Below are 19,432 nucleotides of genomic sequence, written 5' to 3' on the forward strand. Positions count from 1 at the left end.
AAGACAAGCATGCCTTATCCTTTCTTTTTCCCTAATGTCTGCCTTCCAGAGGACAATCTGAATACTCCTATACTCCTAAGATAGCCAGCTCTGTCTAACTAAAAGCAGTGGATTTGGACAACTGGCATACAGTCCTATGAAAAAGTTTGGGCACCCCTATTAATCTTAATCATTTTTTGTTCTAAATATTTTGGTGTTTGCAACAGCCATTTCAGTTTGATATATCTAATAACTGATGGACACAGTAATATTTCAGGATTGAAATGAGGTTTATTGTACTAACAGAAAATGCGCAATATGCATTAAACCAAAATTTGACCGGTGCAAAAGTATGGGCACCCTTATCATTTTATTGATTTGAATTCCCCTAACTACTTTTTACTGACTTACTGAAGCACAAAATTGGTTTTGTAACCTCAGTGAGCTTTGAACTTCATAGCCAGATGTATCCAATCATAAGAAAAGGTATTTAAGGTGGCCAATTGCAAGTTGATCTCCTATTTGAATCTCCTCTGAAGAGTGGCATCATGGGCTACTCAAAACAACTCTCAAATGATCTGAAAACAAAGATTGTTCAACATAGTTGTTCAGGGGAAGGATACAAAAAGTTGTCTCAGACATTTAACCTGTCAGTTTCCACTGTGAGGAACATAGTAAGGAAATGGAAGACCACAGGGACAGTTCTTCTTAAGCCCAGAAGTGGCAGGCCAAGAAAAATATCAGAAAGGCAGAGAAGAAGAATGGTGAGAACAGTCAAGGACAATCCACAGACCACCTCCAAAGAGCTGCAGCATCATCTTGCTGCAGATGGTGTCACTGTGCATCGGTCAACTATACAGCGCACTTTGCACAAATAGAAGCTGTATGGGAGAGTGATGAGAAAGAAGCCGTTTCTGCACGTACGCCACAAATAGAGTTGCCTGAGGTATGAAAAAGCACATTTGGACAAGGCAGCTTCATTTTGGAAACAAAAATTGAGTTGTTTGGTTATAAAAAAAAAAGGCGTTATGCATGGCGTCCAAAAAGAAACAGCATTCCAAGAAAAACACATGCTACCCACTGTAAAATTTGGTGGAGGTTCCATCATGCTTTGGGGCTGTGTGGCCAATGCCGGCATCGGGAATCTTGTTAAAGTTGAGGGTCGCATGGATTCCACTCAGTATCAGCAGATTCTTGAGAATAATGTTCAAGAATCAGTGACGAAGTTGAAGTTACGCCGGGGATGGATATTTCAGCAAGACAATGATCCAAAACACCGCTCCAAATCCTCAGGCATTCATGCAGAGGAACAATTACAATGTTCTGGAATGGCCATCCCAGTCCCCAGACCTGAATATCATTGAACATCTGTGGGATGATTTGAAGCGGGCTGTCCATGCTCGGCGACCATCTAACTTAACTGAACTTGAATTGTTTGTCCAAAATACCTTTATCCAGGATCCAGGAACTGATTAAAAGCTACAGGAAGCGACTAGAGGCTGTTATCTTTGCAAAAGGAGGATGTACTAAATATTAATGTCACTTTTCTGTTGAGGTGCCCATACTTTTGCACCGGTCAAATTTTGGTTTAATGCATATTGCGCATTTTCTGTTAGTACAATAAACCTCATTTCAATCCTGAAATATTACTGTGTCCATCAGTTATTAGATATAACAAACTGAAATGGCTGTTGCAAATACCAAAATATTTAGAACTAAAAATGATTAAGATTAATAGGGGTGTCCAAACTTTTTCATAGGACTGTATAATAAGTATAGTTACCTTTAAAGTGAGCTTGTAATGTTTTTTTGCTCTGAGAGCAGGGTATGATGAATGGAGAGAAGACAAGCTTTGTGATATATAGGTTTATATGGTTTGAATCAGGATTTCTGAATGAAAAGCAGAGTAAAGTCTTGACAGGACTCCTACGAGAAGACAATAAGAGTCCTGCTTACCCCACCCTCCCATACTGACACTCACGGATACAGAGAAAGCTGTCAATCACCCTGTATATTGGTGGGTTAGTTAGGACTCTTGCCATCTCTGTGGAGTCCTATTACAATTTTGTCTGCTTTTTATTCGGAAATTTTGCAAATCTCTAAAAAAAAAATCAATATAACGCAGGGCTCCGCTTCTATCCAAGTATGACACGACTCTACAACCTTTCTCACTCCATCTGCTGTGAGACTACAACTCTCAGCAGACTATTATGCATGTTGGGAGTTGTAGTTTGACAACAGCTGGTGTGCTAAAGGTTGCCTACCCTTGTGCTATCGTATCCTGGTCTTGGTTAGAGGAACAAAAATGACCCATCCGCTTCACCTAAGACTCTGCAACGGAGTGGAACATAGTGTCTGTCATAAAGCGGAGTCGGCCGCTGGTTGAACTCCATCTAAGCTGAGAGGAATTTGCAAATCTTATAGATTATGGGAACAATCACATTGTTAGAGGGATCAGGTCTTCACACTAAGACATAAAATATTGTAATTTATGTGTGTGATTATATAGATATCTATTATGTGAGAAGCATAATACAGACTGCAGGAAAATGAACAATGAGCGGTGTGGACGGTAGAAAGGTGATGCTACAATGACTTGAGGGAATGGCCATTATGTTTTTTTTTTTCTTCATATTTCATAACTGATCACAAATAATAATTTTATACAGAGTAACTAAGTGTAAGCTGAACTGTTAATGTCCATGCCATAACTTGTAGTTATAAAACATGGATTGCATGTCTAAGTGTATTTTGAAGGCGAAGTTGAGCAATACTCATTGCAATATTACCCTTTTACATCTATTTTATACCACGTTTACATGTTTTATTTATTTTCTGTTTTTTTTTTCTTTTTCTAGCCCTGATTTGTCTTTGCTCCAGTTGCATCAAAACCAACTACACGTGTGAGACAGATGGAGCCTGCATGGTCTCAATTGCCAACATAGATAAAGTAGAGCATCACATGCGAGCATGCATTTCTGCAAGTGAACTTGTTCCAGCAGGAAAACCATTTTATTGTCTTAGCTCAGAAGATATCCGCAACACTGAATGCTGCTACACAGACTACTGCAACAAGATTGACCTTCTGGTTCCAAGTGGTATGTATTATATGGCCATCAGTCTGTATGCTTTTCTGCTTCCAGTTATAGGAACATGGCACTGGAGTCTTATTTAAGCTTTAGTTTAAGAAACTACTTTCACATTACTGATTCATTCCTGTTCATAATGATACTGTTATTCTGAAGGTAACTGGTCTAATATTTAACATGAAGCCCTGTGGAGGAAGCTTGTCATATGAACATCTTTCAGTTATACCTAGAGCTGGCCTTATATGTTACGTAGTGGTAACAGTTATCTCCCCAACATTTGTGCCTATTTTAGCCTAACATATCCCTATGGGTATAGACAGGTGCCAGATACTTCTGGCAACAGCTTATCTACCATATGTCAATATTATTTTAAAAGATGATTTTGGTGTGTAGTGTTTTTTTTTTTTTTTTTTTTTTTTTTAAATCGCTCCAATCTCTATGGTTGTCTAAGACCCATTTCACACCTGGGCTCGGTTTTCCGTTTGGGAAGTCTGCTTGGGGACCTCCTGAACGGAAACCTATACGCATTAAAAAGCAGTTACCTTCCGGAAACCTGCAGACTCCATAGACTTTAATGGGGTCCATGTGGTTTCCACACAAAACATGCGGAGAAAAAAAGTGCTGCTTGCTGCTCTCCGCATGTTTCGAGTGGATACCACATGGACCCCATTCTAGTCTATGGAGTCCATGGGTTTCCCTATATGAAACCTATACGCTTTTTAATGCGTATAGGTTTCCGTTCAGGTGGTCCCCAAGAGGACTCCGAACGGGGATGTGAATGGGCCTGACATTTAAAAAAAAAAAAAAAAAAAAAAAAAAAAAGCTATAACATTTCAGTGGAAAATTACAAAAAAGGGTTGCATCGGTGCTTGTCGCATGCATGCTGTGAAATTGTAAGGGTCTCTGCAACAAGTGCTACTTGTCCTCTAGGAAGATTCCTTTCCATCTGATGCAGCTTTCTCAGTTTTTGAATAGATAAAGGAATACGTTCTGAGGTTCTTAAATTTTTTTTTTTTTGTCATTTTGTTTAGGTGTCACAAAGGAGAATCCGCCATCCGGCTGGGGTCCAGTAGAGCTTGTGGCTATCATAGCTGGCCCTGTGTTTCTTATTGTCATTATCATTATTGTGGTGGTCCTTTTCCACTGCCACCAGCGGGTTTATCACAACCGCCAGCGACTTGACTTGGAAGATCCATCATGTGAAATGTACCTGGCAAAAGATAAAACTCTTCCAGACTTGATCTATGATCTGTCTACATCAGGATCTGGCTCAGGTACAGTTCTTGGCAATACAGAATGCTTTTGTTTGTGGGGATGTGTAAGTAATAAGTTTACAGGTTTATGGTTGAAGGCATTCCATAACTTTCAACAAACATTGCATAAATCAATAGTAAAGTGTTTGTACATGAGTAGTGATAATATTTCTGCCCATTATGTGATTTGTATACTGCATTGTTATCACCTCTGCAGACTTTGTTTTGTCCTCTATGATCTGGTGGATGACATATTTTATGACATCCCCCATATGACACCCAAAAACCCCCCAGAAAAGAATCTGCTCCATAATTATTCTTATAGGATAACATCAGTTTAGGGGGATGAAGGAAGGCGAAAAGTCCCTGATAAGTGGAGAAAGCATTTTTCTCTGTAACGTAGATTAAAAAGATAGTCACTTGTGCTATTGATTTTTGCAAAGTTTTTGGTAAGCTGGTGACCGTATAATTTAAAAAGGAAATTTCTGAATTTAGAATTGAATTGAATTTGATTGTTTGTGAAGGCCTACTAAAAGCAACGCATTGTATCAGTAATGGAGGAGTTTTACAAACGTTAAATTTAGGTCATGGCTTATAGTAAATTATGGCGCAATTCTGGAGCTTTCATCTTACCTATATAGGTAGCACTAGACTGCCCCCATTGTCTTATAATGGGCTCCTTGACATTACATATGGAAAATGGTGAATGTACCTTCAACTGATTATGTGGAAACCTTGTTGGTTGTGGTTGTCAGTAGGGGTACCCATGTGAAAATCATGGCATCCAATTCTTTTACCTTCTTGGAATCTAATGGCATATTTTGGCAATATATTGTCATGTTCTGAGATGCCGAAACTGTTTCACACTAAAAGGAGTTCTGGTGATTTTATAGGCTTTTTTTTTTTTTTTTTTTTTAAACTCGTCCTGTCTTTGCCACCTTCAGTAAGTCACATGATCATAGTATGACTTTTTTTTTTCTTATATGTTGCGTGCAAACAGGAGATCTCTGCTGCCTGTAGATACTATTGAGAACTACCATGTGACCTCAGATTCGTTAAAGTCCCCCCACCTCCATTTTTCTGTCAGAATGCTTCCCTGCTCCTCCTCTTATAGCCCCCTTTTCACATAGTAATCTCATTGTGAGAGAGGGGTTAAACTATTACCCCTGTTATCTTCCCCAGTGTTATCGGGAACAAGTCTGACTTCCAGGACCTTAGGGTACATCATCCTCAAAAGATCCTGGAAGGTGCATGTTAATATTAGCATGGCTTTTTTTTTTTTTTTTTTTTTTTTTTTTTTAGAAATATTAAATACAGTAAAGATAGAAGGCATAGATGCTAAACAAGGATGATGGCGTCAGCAGTCGCAGATTATGAATCTACTTTGCACTTTGTGGTTTTATGTAGTCAATATTCCTTCAATAGGTGGAAACTGCAGTAAATGTGTGAGAACACTGATGGACTTAAGAACACCACTTGATAACAAGTATCTTCTTTCCATAGGACTTCCACTTTTTGTACAACGCACTGTAGCAAGAACAATTGTCCTTCAAGAAATCATCGGGAAAGGGCGCTTTGGTGAAGTGTGGCGTGGGAAGTGGAGAGGAGGGGATGTGGCAGTCAAAATCTTCTCATCTAGAGAAGAAAGGTCATGGTTCAGGGAGGCAGAGATCTACCAGACTGTGATGCTGCGTCATGAGAATATTCTGGGATTTATTGCAGCAGATAATAAAGGTATAGTACCTCAAGCAACTTTTATATATCTAGATTGATAGAAGTAATTTTGTTGTATTTCTGCTAATTTTTTTTAATTTTTTTTTTTAAATACTGCAATCTTTATTGTAAAGGCCTTATTAGATGGGCCAGCGAACGACCTTATCGGCGGCAACAAGGTCTCCTAGAATCTCACTGCCAGTAATAGCCCTGTTTAATGGTATTGCTGATCAGCTGATGCGAACACTTATGGTCGGCTGCACCTTTTTTATGTGATAAAACATGCAGATTATAAGTTAACCTGTGTAATAAGGGCAGTGCTGCCAATGACCCACGCAGCCGAATGCGGAAGAAACTACTGCAGTAGTAAAAGTTCCTCCCCCATTCAGTTTGCATAGGCTTGTGTAATAAGGTGCCAGTTAATGCGTTTCTTGTTGGTCAGCACTACATTCTATAACCACTTAATTTCTAATCTAACCGTATGGCGAATGTTCTCTTTTGCAGACAATGGAACGTGGACTCAGTTGTGGCTCGTGTCTGATTACCATGAACATGGCTCTCTCTTTGACTATCTGAATAGATATACAGTTACCATAGAAGGGATGATAAAACTTGCCCTGTCAGCAGCCAGTGGCCTTGCTCATTTGCATATGGAAATAGTTGGAACTCAGGGTAGGTCACATTTTGTCTTTTTTGTTTGTTTTTTTTATAAACCTTTTTCCTTTACAGAGTAGTCGAGAGTAAACCACTAATGTTGTTTTCTAACTTTACTTCTAGGAAAACCTGGAATTGCTCACAGGGACCTCAAGTCCAAAAACATCCTGGTAAAGAAAAATGGCGTCTGTGCCATTGCAGACTTAGGTCTTGCTGTGCGGCATGACTCTCTCACCGACACCATAGATATTGCTCCAAACCAGAGAGTTGGGACCAAACGGTAAGTAGCCAGTCGTCCTCACCTCTTTCATGATATTCGATTATGAGCAAACCTCTATAGGCAGCTTTCAATAGTCTCATTTGTAGGATTTCTATGGAAATGACTACTTTCATACTTTATGTACTTGCTGGTTTAAAGGGGTTTTCCAGGATTCTAATATTGATTGCCTATACTTGGGATAGGTCATCAAGATCAGTGAATGCAGAGTTTAAAGGGAATCAACTTCAAAGTCCCGTAAGACATTTCAAGAGCCACTTCAGAAATCTTCAGTGGCATTAGTAGTTCAGCGATGTCTAGTGATAAGATGTAATATAGAGACATTGTCTATTATATGTCTTTTCAGTATGTTGTCGGTTCAGCATGTGATATGATTTGCCAGGATAAAAATTATTTTGTGCAATGTGGGTTAATGAACAAAAAGAAATCAGTTTTGTTTGATTTATATTTTCATCTTCAGTTTTCATTTCTAATGATGACCAAGAGGGGGAAACAGACTTAATGACATGTCTCTGTGGTTTGCTTGAGAGGTGACAATTAAACTTACCAGCTTCCTTCCTTTCATAATGTAGGTATATGGCTCCAGAAGTCTTGGATGAAAGTATAAATATGAAGCACTTTGACTCCTTTAAGTGTGCAGACATTTATGCTCTTGGCTTGGTGTACTGGGAAATTGCTCGTAGATGCAGCGCTGGAGGTAAGAATCTTTAGATTTATTTGCTTGTATTTCATTAAGTATTCTTATATTGAATGCGTAGGGATCACTGTTGAAGATCTTGTTGTATATATTATGCGACTCCATAAGTGTCGCACACGAAGACTTGTGAGAAGGTTTTGATAATCGAATAGACTGTGCAATGCTGCAGAATTCTGGTTTTGTTTAATAGCATATCAGTGATCCTGATTAGATACAATACAGGTAGTGAGTTAGTGACATTTCTGTAGCCAGTGGCAATGTAAGACAGGATAGCATAAAGATAAATGTATAGAGATCTCAGGCTTACTCTCTCTTTTACATATTCCAGTATATATATTGTACTCGCCCTGCTATTAGGTGTACTTTGGAGCTTAAAGGGGTATTCCCATGAACATAATCACTTTTAAATTTGTAGATAATTAAAATTTTTTTTGCAAATATAAGTAATTAAACATTTTGCAGAGTTTTAAAGATTTTCTCTGTAAATATCTTGTGGTCACAAGTTGTCGTCTTGGTCAGTTGCCAGTGGATACGACCATGAATGCAGGAACTTTCTAAAGTCTGAAAATCTGCCATGATGTCCTTATTGTGGCCGGGATATCTTCTGATACATGTAGCATCCCTACCTGATAACCCAACTACAACGGGAATTCTGTTCATGGGAATTCCCCTTTAAATCTTTGTGTCTTACTGCAGACTGATCAGAGATGGATGCTCCTGCAGCCAATTGTGTTATAGCCAGTAACCAGATTATGGAAAAAAGGAGTTATAATTTATTAATATCCAGGGACACACAAGAAGAGAGTTTCATATCTTATTAGTTTTAATGGCAATATGAAATAGGATTAGTTGAAAGTGGGAGCTTTAGAGAAGAAGTATTGAGGTATAGGTCATGTTATGTTATGGAAAAACTTAGACTGCTTTATTTTGAGTTATGTGCTCCTCCTCTCTTTTGACGCATACAGTGTTTTCTATATGAATAGGAGGTCAGACGATCAATGCCGGTCTACGGGAGTCAGTGTGATGCTCCATTTCATTTGCATTGTGAATTTCACTTCCTGTTCATATAGGAAACACCTTGTCTCTGCTCCACTGACGCACAATGTCAGTCCTCTCGTGACTTCAGCTCATAACTGTAGAATAAAGCTGACAGTTATTCACTTTACACGGCACAAAGGTTCCTTTTCAAATGGGGGAGCAAAAGCCTTTGCTTAAAATGTTAAAATCTACTCTGTCTTGAAGACATCCGCTTATCCAAATTTCACAGTGAAAACCATCTTGTAATGACTACAAACCATAAGAGCAGCCCTCTGTGTTAATATAAGTAGTATGACTTTAGTAGGTGCGCCCAACTATTTTATGTGGCTGGAAATAATAATAATAATAATTATTATTTTGTTACAATTATAATTACTATTATGATTGGCTTATTATAATTATTACTATTGTTTCTGTTACTATATTATTGACTGTTTGTTATTCTAATTTCAGGCTTCCATGAGGAATATCAGCTCCCATACTATGATCTTGTACCATCAGATCCTTCTATTGAAGAAATGAGAAAAGTCGTATGTGACCAGAAATTACGGCCTAACATACCTAACTGGTGGCAAAGCTATGAGGTATGTGCCTGTTACTAAAATAAAAAGTTAACCTCTGAGGTTAGAATATATATGAACAAATATTAAATGTGTACCCAATGAAATCTTACAGCAGCTTGGAAATGAAATGAGTGTCTCATCTCTTGCAATGTTGGAGAAGCCCAAGCGTCATTCCATGGGGCACAGTTAAAGGAGCCCTGAATAGAAGAATAATAGGGAATGTTCAAATGGATGAATTTGAGGCAGATTTTACCTCCATAATCTGCTCCAAATTTCTCCTGAACAAACGTCCATTCATTTCAGTGGGTGGTAGATACGGATTTTTTTCCTCTAGCTGAATTTTTTAGCTAGCAGATAAAATAAGCGTTGGGCTTGACCTTCAAGCGGATTCTGCCTGCTATTTCCATTGAAATGAATGAGACACAAAATTTGGTCAAGTGGAAAATTTCAATTTCAAATTCCTAAAGCTGAATTTTTCAGCTAGGAAAATTTCCTCTGTGTGAACATGGCCATAGAGTAGCTAATGAACGAACCCAACTTCCCTATCCCCAACTAAAATGGAGGTACTTAATATAGGTTTCCAGTGACTGCACCTTTCAAGGTGCTAAAGCTGTCCCAATCTCCATGCCTGAAACCATTGATGGTTCCCTTTGTGATACGTTACTAGGACATGTCAATAGCTTTTTGTAATGCGGGCTAATAAATACTTGCTTTGTAACTCTGGATACTTAATGTTATATAAAGTTCTGTAGGATGAGTTTTAAAGATTTCTCTTCTCCTTTGGTCCTGCCCAGGCTCTTCGGGTGATGGGAAAGATGATGAGAGAGTGCTGGTACGCAAATGGGGCAGCGCGTCTGACAGCTCTGCGCATCAAGAAAACACTGTCACAGCTCAGTATACAGGAGGATGTGAAGATCTGAAGCCTCTACCAATGCTCCTGACAAAATGTGGAAAATTCATACAAGCTGCCATGATGTAGTACATAAGTATGAGGCCTACCTCAACGTTTCTTCCCAGACAACTGCCAGTTGAACAATGGGGCCTTTTGGCCAAAATGGAAGAGAACAGCACACTTAAATTAATTATATGTTTGGGTCTGAAACAGAAACCTTCTTCTTTTTTTTTTCTATTTCCTTTTTTTCCTTCTTTTTCTTAGCATGAAGATATGGAATCGGATTCAGGTGATTACCGCATTGCCTGATTTTTATTTAGATTTTTTTTCCAAATGAAATTCCCACGGTGGCATCCCCTTTCTATCTGTGTAGGGTAAAATCCACTTCATGTAACTTGCTTAAAGTGGTTCAGGGTATCGCCCAGTACACCCTACCATGCTCATCTACTGGTTCAGGTCTTAGTGAGCAAGCTGAGGTTCCGCTTGGATTTACCCTAAACACGGACAAGGAGACTCCTAAAGGATTGTGTTCAGGCTTTGTACAATGACAATGGAGCTTGAAAGCAAACACTACACTGTCCACGTAGACCCGCGTCCATGCATGTGCAGGGGTGTGTGTGTAGCTAATTTTTGACCTGTGTTTTGTAGGTGCACACGTGTACATGTGAGCTTGTCTGCATGCGCCAATATAAAGCTCCACTTTTTTGAGGTGTCAGTATGTAGATCACTTTGAGAGACACTTCATGTAAAGTTTGCATACAGGGCCACTTGTCACCTTATTTTATTTTAATTTTTTTTAAAATTTTTGCAAAAGCAAAACCCAAACTCTTAGCTTGTTTGAACATAACACTAACATCCGCTTTCCAGGAAGAGGAGATTCATGCTGGTGAAATCTATTGGCAATAGAAATATTACAATAAAAGACCCTCAGCTTGTGCTCTCCAAGCGGATGTGAAGCGAGGAGGACAACCTGCAAAAATCCATCGTCATTTGTAAATGAATCTCAGGTGTCAAGCATTTGCCAACAGCAGGGATTTTAGATGTATATGCTCATTAAAATGACCGGCATGAGAAGATGTCGATCCTTTCCAGCCTGCCTTCTGGGGGAACTGACATGGAAAGAGAGCTTGGGATTTTCGATGCTGATCAGCAACTTGAGAGAGACTGTTCTGGTCGCCCAGGCCAGGCTCCACAGCAGGTTGGAAGCGGGGTCTGAAATCGATTGACACATCACATTTTAATACAGGATCTTAGTTGAATGGGAGAATTTTTTTGGTTCAGCATCTACAGTACAATAACTCTGAAGCCATAACTTTTAACTGGAGTGTTTGTTTTGTTTTTCCTTTTGACTTATTATTGCGTTAAGATTTTTTCGGGAGGGGAGAGTAGGGATTTTAACTTTTTTTATTAAGTATTTTAATTCTTTGTAAAAAAGAGAAACAACAAAAAAAATCAGAAATATCTCTATATATAAATATATACACACATACATAAAGTATAAATATTACCTCTCAGTCTATTGTTTGTATAGAGATCACAACAACAAAAAAACCAAATGCGCCAAGCTATATTTACACTGGAACTATTTGTACTTGTACATGGAATTTTCTTCTAGACGCTGGATTGGTCCTCATGGTTACATGTCACATTTTTATAATGCCATGTCGTCATTGTCTGTTTCTTCAGGTGTACACCATTTTCCTGTGTGTATCCTTCAGGGGTTTTAGTGACGTGTCCAAAGTTCTATAAATATATATATATATATTTCTGCTTTCTGTGCAGAACTGTTAATAAACTCCCAGTTTTTCTTGTCCGAGGTGCTTCTCAGTCTCATACAGCTCACTAACATACTAATGTGATGCTGGCTTGTGCATTAATGGGGTGTATGTATACCTTAGTGTTCTGGGGATGGGGTATTGCTCTGTCACTTGGGCTGTTGTATTTGTATAAAGAATTAGTCATTCTAAGTCTGCTGTGCAATCTCTTGGTAAGACATTTACACACATATATGCAACATATCATCTTCCTAAGTCTAATTTGGTGAAATATAAGGATATGAAAGGCTTGGAGTCTCATATTGAGCTGCTAAAGCAATGGTGGCATTGAGTCCTCGTTGCTTTATGTTACAGGGGAAAGTTGGGCAAGTTCTTTTGACCTGCCCAATATGTTAGTAGAATGTATAGAAATATATTGTGAACCAAACTGACCCTAACTGCAGGTACCATAGAACGGTTTATAGGTTTAAGCTAGTAACGGAGTAGATGCATTCTTGCATTTTATTGACTATGCCCTTTTGATTTGCAGTGGAAACGTTTTAGGTATTCTATAGGAGGCATATTACAAGCATAAGAAAGATAAGGAGTCCTGCTGCAAAACCATGTTGTGTGTCACTAGTGCGGGAGCGTCAAACTCGAGTCTTGGTAATGCCAAAGTTAATACGACATACAAACTGACAATGCATTAAGTGACAGAAGAATTTTGCCAGGTCATGCAGTCATGGCGCCAGCTTGGCATCTTAGTTGGCACGTCTGTCCTTATGGTACGCAGAAATGGATGATTGTATGTTCTCCATTAAATCAATCCTTTATTTGGATCTTCCTGGAGTGGAGGCCTTAGATGTACAACCAAGACTGCTTATGTTTGCCTTACCTGGGCCAACTTTCTGTGCCAACCCTCCTGTTAGCAAGAGTTTTAGCCACCCCATTGCAAATAAACAGTGTCTTAGGCCATAGGCAGATTCCGTCTAATATATATTTATTTTGTGTAAACTCAGTGGATTCTATATTTAAAAAGAATAAAATAAAATTTCAGAAGGCCATTTTATCGAATAGTGGGTGATGGCCACAATTCTTCCATTGCTTGGTCACCTTCATTCAGTGCCTATAAAGGAACATAAACCATCCCATGCAATGTAGTCATCCAGTCATGTTTTTAGGGTGTAAGCTTCAACTCTGTTGACAGACACCTCACTATGATAAGTAAAAAGGCACTTATCTTCCTGGGAATATTCCGGGTATTTAATCTTTATTTTTCTTTTATGTTTGTCCCATGGATATGTGCCTTGTTCATCTCATGTGCATACGGGCTTTCATTTGATCACAATACAATATGCATTAACTTTAGTAACCACTACTTATTGGGAGGTAACTTTTTTTTTTTTTTTTTTTTCTTTTTTCCCTTTAAATATTAACATGGAATAATTCATCTCAGACTGCTGTGTGTTTGTATTTTTTATGAAAGTTTTGATTTGCTAAAGCATCATATGGTGGATTGATGGCCCTTCTCTATTTTTCTTATTTTTATTGTACATATGGTGACTATTTTCCAGCTTTCGGCTGATCGGTAGTTTTAGGCCATAAGCACATAATTTAGTGGTGGTAGAATTACACCTTTTTGCGTTGAACTGTAGCATGATTTCTAATCATTTCTCAGGATGTCCAAAATGTTTTACAGTAATCAGAAGATATAGGTACATAGTCAACAGGGACAGCAAAACTTCCCATGATAAAGCGTTGTCTGCTTAGACTTACTGGGACAGAAGGAGGGCTCTAGCGCCCCCTTTTTGCAGAAACAGTGGAGTCTACACTGTATTTTATGTTTGATCCTGTGCTCCAGGTACAACAAGTGTCGAATCTTTTTACCTTCAGATCTGTTCAATGGAATTTATTGAATAGTATATATAAAAAAGTGATGAATGGGCATTCGGGTATGTTCATAAGACAAGCGGGGCAAATATGCTACAGATTTTACACCTGGATTTGCAGACAGAAGATCTACAGCGTATTACAGTACCAGCAAAGTAAATGAGATCTTAGAAAATTTTGTCAGCTTGGAAACTTACCTGTATTGCGGATTATAAATTCTCAGCATATAAAGATGTTGCAAATTTTACTGTAGATATCACCCTTTGTAATGGATATAGTACAATCAGTGTAAAACGGACTTTTTGTGGTATAGACTTCACAGCAAATTCTGCATGGGATGTGCAGCAGTTTACATTGTGTGGATGTAGTATTAGATGGCTGAAACCACACAATGCCGGAAAAATGTGCGGCAAATGGTTTCAAAACAAATGAGAACTATAAAAGAATCTCTTTATTCTTCTCCCTTCTACTAAAGTCACTCCTGGCTTTGGATCTGTAACAACAAAAGGCTTTTCAGCAATCTGTGGCCTAAGCAGTTTTCTATAGACTTATGTACAAGCTGCACAGACACTGCCTTTGAGGGACCGGACACCCTTATGTTTGAGATCAGAGTTGCCCCAGATCTTGGGCTCTCACTGATCAGATATTTATTGGATATCGATATGTCATAAATATGAATTGTGGGGCAACATCCAGAAGTCCTAGTTGCCACAACTGCAGATTTTGCATCAGAATTTACCCTATGCATTGTAAAAGTTGAAATGCTACAAATATGAAATCCGCACTACTGGTTAGTTTTTGCTGCCATTTTATTATTTTAATATCTTTATTTTTTTTGCTGTATATTTTATTTTTTAATGCTCTTATACACTTTGCTGCTACAGTAATAGAAGATTTTACTACCAGCAACTCCAGATGGAAAATCTAAAGTGTATCAGTCCCATGTGGACATACCCATAATGAGTTTTGACATAAATTTTTGGGTTTTCCTTGAAACGGCACTGCAGTTGTCTTTAAGCAGTCTCTGGTATTGCAGCTCACTTCCGTTTAGCTTGCGGTAAATGAGAGTGGCAGTGCCAGATATCTCCAGTGGGCAAAAGTGGTGCCGTTCCTGGAAACCAGTGAAAGATTCTACATATGTTGTGAAGGGGAACGTATAGAATGAATGGAACTGCTGCTGCTTAGACACAAGAAACCACATTGTGGGTTCAATAAAAAATTTTTTTTTTTACTCCTTTGTTACGTGTGATATCAATGAGCTCATTTACCTGCAAAGTGGCTCTTTCTTTGTGTCTAAGAAGTCCAGTTATATTTGTTACTTTACAGATTTGACCTTCAAAACTCGAATTTTAGAGATCCATTTTTCTTTTTCATTTTTGCGACTTCAGACGTCTTCCATATTTTTCCTTATGGCTATTAATCTCAGTGGAGGAACAAAAGGGTGCACTTTCCTGATCTACAGCCTAGATTTGAGGCTTACGTTGAATGTATATGCACCAAATATAAAGCATTCATCCTAAACCCTGCAAACTTCTCATCATGTAGTTCTGGTAGCCATATGTTTGGGCTTGTTTTTAAGTAAAATGCGTTAAATCTGAAGTTCATGCTGATATAAATGGCCTTGTCGAATCTTTTCATGTTTTGAAGGTTTTAAACCTGTTTCCTCAGACGTGTTCCCTTATGGCCCAGGTAGCCGACATCAATCATACAATGCAGTGGCAAGTTATTGGTATATAATGCTATCCTTCCAGAGCCAGAGAACAGTGTGATGAATTGTAGTCAGATGTAGAACACTTCTGCCAGTCTGGCGTTGCAGGTTTGGCTCTAGAAGAGATGAAATTGGTACTTGTCTTTTCATCCAGGTTTTCATTGTATTGGAAAGGACTGTAAAAGAACCACTTAGACACTTTACCTCCTCAGTATGCAAATGTAAATACATTGTATGATAGAAAATCTTTTGTTAATATAAAAAGCTGTCCAATTTCTGCTGTACATTAAAAATTTGTTTTATTCATGTTATTTGTGTGTGTGTTATATTTGTGTCCACTTGGTTCTCTACAGATATAGTGGCATGCCTTAAGAGCCATTAGCTTTATAGTCATTGGATCAAGTGGCTTAACAAGAATCATGACCCAAGGCTGAAAATTCTATAGAAGGAAATGTGGCTTTCTCATATTGGCTGCTGCTGTATTACAATTACACTTTAGTATCTTCTAAAACTATAAGAGATCTAGTGGCTCAGTAATGGTATAGATGCCAGGATCCTATTCAGTTTAATAGCTATATTATCTGGGCTGATGGGTATGTTAGGAGAGTAATGAGTTACCTTGGATGATATTGGACCTTTATTATATTAATATATTCACTGTATGATTAGGAATGTAATATTTCTATAACTTTTGTCATTTAAATCTCTTCTCATAGGAGTCCAGTGGGTGGTCTTATTCAGTGTCAACAGCTGGTTTGAGACCCCTGACTGGACTCCTAAACCCAAATTGAGCACAACCTTAAGGCTATGGTTCCATGTTGTGGAAACGCAGCTTTTTTTTTTTTTTTTTTTGAGCCAAAGCCAGAAGTGGATTGAGCGAAAGGTAAAAGTATAAGAGCTTCCTATATATTTCCTATTCCATTTTTAGCCATTCTTGGCTTTCGCTCAAAAAATAAAATAAAATTCTGCAACGTGTAGCCTTAGGGTCCATTCACACGGAGGAATTTGGCACTGATTTTGACGCGGATTCTGCACCAAAAAAAAGACTCCCATTGACTTCAATGGGTTCTGTTTTCCGTGCAGAACCCATTGAAATCAATGGGAGGCTTTTTTTCCCATTGAGTTCAATGGGTTCCGTGCGGAAAACACAACCCATTGAAGTCAATGGGAGGCTTATTTTTGTGCGCGGATTCTGATGTGTGAATGGACCCTTAACCTGAATGAGTAAGTAATCATTGAAGTTTTACAACAAAATGTAAGTGCAGGTGCAGACCCATACATATCTCTCACAGCAAATACATATTGTTTCTCCTTGATTCATATGAAATGTTATTCATCTCCAAGGGAAAAGTATTGTTACAGCACCACATAAAGTTCTGCAACATATAAAAAATTTAAAAAAAAACAAAAAAAAAAAACTAAAATTGCACATATAAATCATTCAAAACATACATTCTACATACACGTATGACAAAAGAAAACCACATACAATTCATAAAAAATCACAAAAAAAAGCCCCACTGAATGCAACCACCAGCAGGACCTTGTTAGTCAATTGCAATTCCTATCTTGCCTCTACTGTATCCTATGGCAGAAAAGAACATTGAGAACGTTTCTTAACACATCTTAGTTAAACAAATCTATTAAAACATTATATATATATATATATATATATATATATATATATATATATTAATTGGATTACAGTCAAAGAATAAAGATGGAGTAAATGAGGGTGAAGAGATTGTCCTAAACTTGTAGCTGCTAGGCATGTTCTATGGTTTCCTCTCCCAATATACAAGGTTTCAAAACCTTAAACCACTAAAACAAGTTGGTGTATGCAACGTAGGTGATAAAGCCAGTGATCAGAATGTGTTCAGATCCTTTTGTGGTTGTAAGAGGAGATATTAAGGGTTTATTAAACTGATGCCCTATCTGTATTAAGTACATGGTTAAGCCTCTTCATTTCAGGGGCTCAAAAAGCAATTGGACAGATTGACATTACCAGAAATAAAATGTTCATTTTGAATACTTTGTAGAGAATCCTTTGCCGGAAAGGACTGCCTGAAGTCCTGAAAGGCTTAGTTGATCGAGCTCAGATCTGGTGATTGACTCCTCGTCCATTGCAGAATATTTTACTTTTTTTTTTTGCCTTAAGCAACTGGGCTGCTTTTGCTTCTGTCATATCCCCAAACACTAGTGATCCAGTATCATTGGAAGCCATGCATGCCCATGCTATCACTCTGTCTCATCATGTCTTACAGAGTATGTGCAGGGCTTTGAATCATGAGCCATTCCAAGTCTAATCTGGCCTTTCTACTTTTGTGGCCGATTAATGGTTTGCACCTTGTGGTGAACCCTCTGTATTTGCTCTCATGAAGTCCTTGCTTTAAGGTTGACTTAGATACTGATACGCCCACTCCCTGGAGAGTGTACTTTAATTGAGTGGATGTTATGAAGAGGTTTTTCTTCACTGTGGAAAGGATTCTGTGATCGCCCACTACTGTTATCTTCCATCTAGGCTTTTTGAGTTACCATGAGTTCCTAAGCTCACTAGTGTGCTTTTTATTTTATTTTTTTATCATAGTGTACCAAGCTGTTGATTCGGCAACTCCTATTTCCACTATTTCTATGATGTATTTCATTGACACTTCCACTTAGAGCTTCTTTCACTGCATGTTGTGTGTTCACAGCAACAGCTTCCGAATACAAAATGCCAAACATGGAATCAACTTCAGACCTTTTAGCTTATTTATTGGATGATGGATTACTGACGGAATAGCCCATGCAAGACATAAAATAGCTTTTGAAATAATTGTCGAATAACCTTTGGTCCTTTTGAAAAAGAGGCAGCTACATTATTACATAGTTGTAATTCCTAAACCCTTCCTCCAATTAGCATTCAATACACTAAATATACTCACTGGTACTATTTCTTCTCCTAGCATCCCCTCCTGTTCTCTCTGTACACGGCCCCTACTGGAAAAATCATCAGTCGATTTGGCTTTCCTTACCATCTTTATGCTGATGGCACCCAACTATATACCCCATCCCATGACATCACCTCTGCATGGCTACAGAACATCAGTGACTGTGTCTTTGCTTTCTAGAATTTTTTTTTTTCCTTTATCTGAAATTGAATCTTTAAAAAGCCAAACTCCTGTTCCCTCCATCTACTAACTGACCTTATCCTGATATCTCCATTTCTGCCTGTGGTCTTATTATTACACTGAGGCAATATGCAAATTGTCTTGGGGTCGTATTTGATTTGGATCTCACCTTCACCCCACTTATTCCGACACTTACATGCTCTTATTATCTGCACCTTAAAAAAAACATTTCCAGAATCTTTTGGAAACATTAAGACTCCTCTTTGTCACTCTGATTCTCTCTCATCTTGACTGTTGAAATTCTCTTCTAATTGGGCTTCCTCTTATTAAACTCTTCCCCCCTCTGTTCTCAATGCAGCCACTAGACTCATCTTTGTGTCACACTAGTACACAGATGTATCCACCTTGTGCCAGTCACTGCACTAGTTGCCCATCTATCACAGAATACAATATGAACTTGCGGGGCCACGCAGTGTCTCAGTGGTTAGCACTGCAGCCTTGGAGTCCTGGTGTTCAAATCCCACCAAGGGCGAAAAAACCATTTGCAAGGAGTTTGTATGTTCTCCCTGTGTTTGCATGGATTTCCATCCCATATTCCAAAAAAGACATACTGATAGGGAAAAAAATGTACATTGTGATCTCTATGTGGGGCTCACAATCTACATTTAAAAACAAAAAATACAATATGAACTTATCACTCACTCATAAATCCATCCATAGCGCATCACTTCCATACATCTCCTCCCTCACTACTGTCAACCACCCTAGCCGTCCTCTACATTCATCCAATGACCTTAAACCTGTGTATTCTGTTA

The 19,432-nt window shown here is 38.4% G+C and overlaps 1 protein-coding gene across 1 annotated transcript in view; it reads left to right on the forward strand.

The window, feature by feature from the left end:
• Nucleotides 1-15,786, forward strand: part of ACVR1B (activin A receptor type 1B) — a 35,275-nt gene extending 19,489 nt beyond the window's left edge. The window contains exons 2-9 of the mRNA XM_075265500.1: nucleotides 2,838-3,077; nucleotides 4,100-4,342; nucleotides 5,825-6,055; nucleotides 6,539-6,706; nucleotides 6,812-6,968; nucleotides 7,538-7,662; nucleotides 9,154-9,284; nucleotides 10,058-15,786. Coding sequence (XP_075121601.1) covers nucleotides 2,838-3,077; nucleotides 4,100-4,342; nucleotides 5,825-6,055; nucleotides 6,539-6,706; nucleotides 6,812-6,968; nucleotides 7,538-7,662; nucleotides 9,154-9,284; nucleotides 10,058-10,183 — 1,421 coding nt within the window. The 3' untranslated portion in view covers nucleotides 10,184-15,786. The remainder of the gene's footprint in view (nucleotides 1-2,837; nucleotides 3,078-4,099; nucleotides 4,343-5,824; nucleotides 6,056-6,538; nucleotides 6,707-6,811; nucleotides 6,969-7,537; nucleotides 7,663-9,153; nucleotides 9,285-10,057) is intronic.
• The last annotated feature ends 3,646 nt before the right edge of the window (nucleotides 15,787-19,432 follow it).

The sequence above is a fragment of the Leptodactylus fuscus genome, chromosome 2 (assembly GCF_031893055.1).
Source record: "Leptodactylus fuscus isolate aLepFus1 chromosome 2, aLepFus1.hap2, whole genome shotgun sequence".
Lineage (NCBI taxonomy): Eukaryota > Metazoa > Chordata > Amphibia > Anura > Leptodactylidae > Leptodactylus > Leptodactylus fuscus.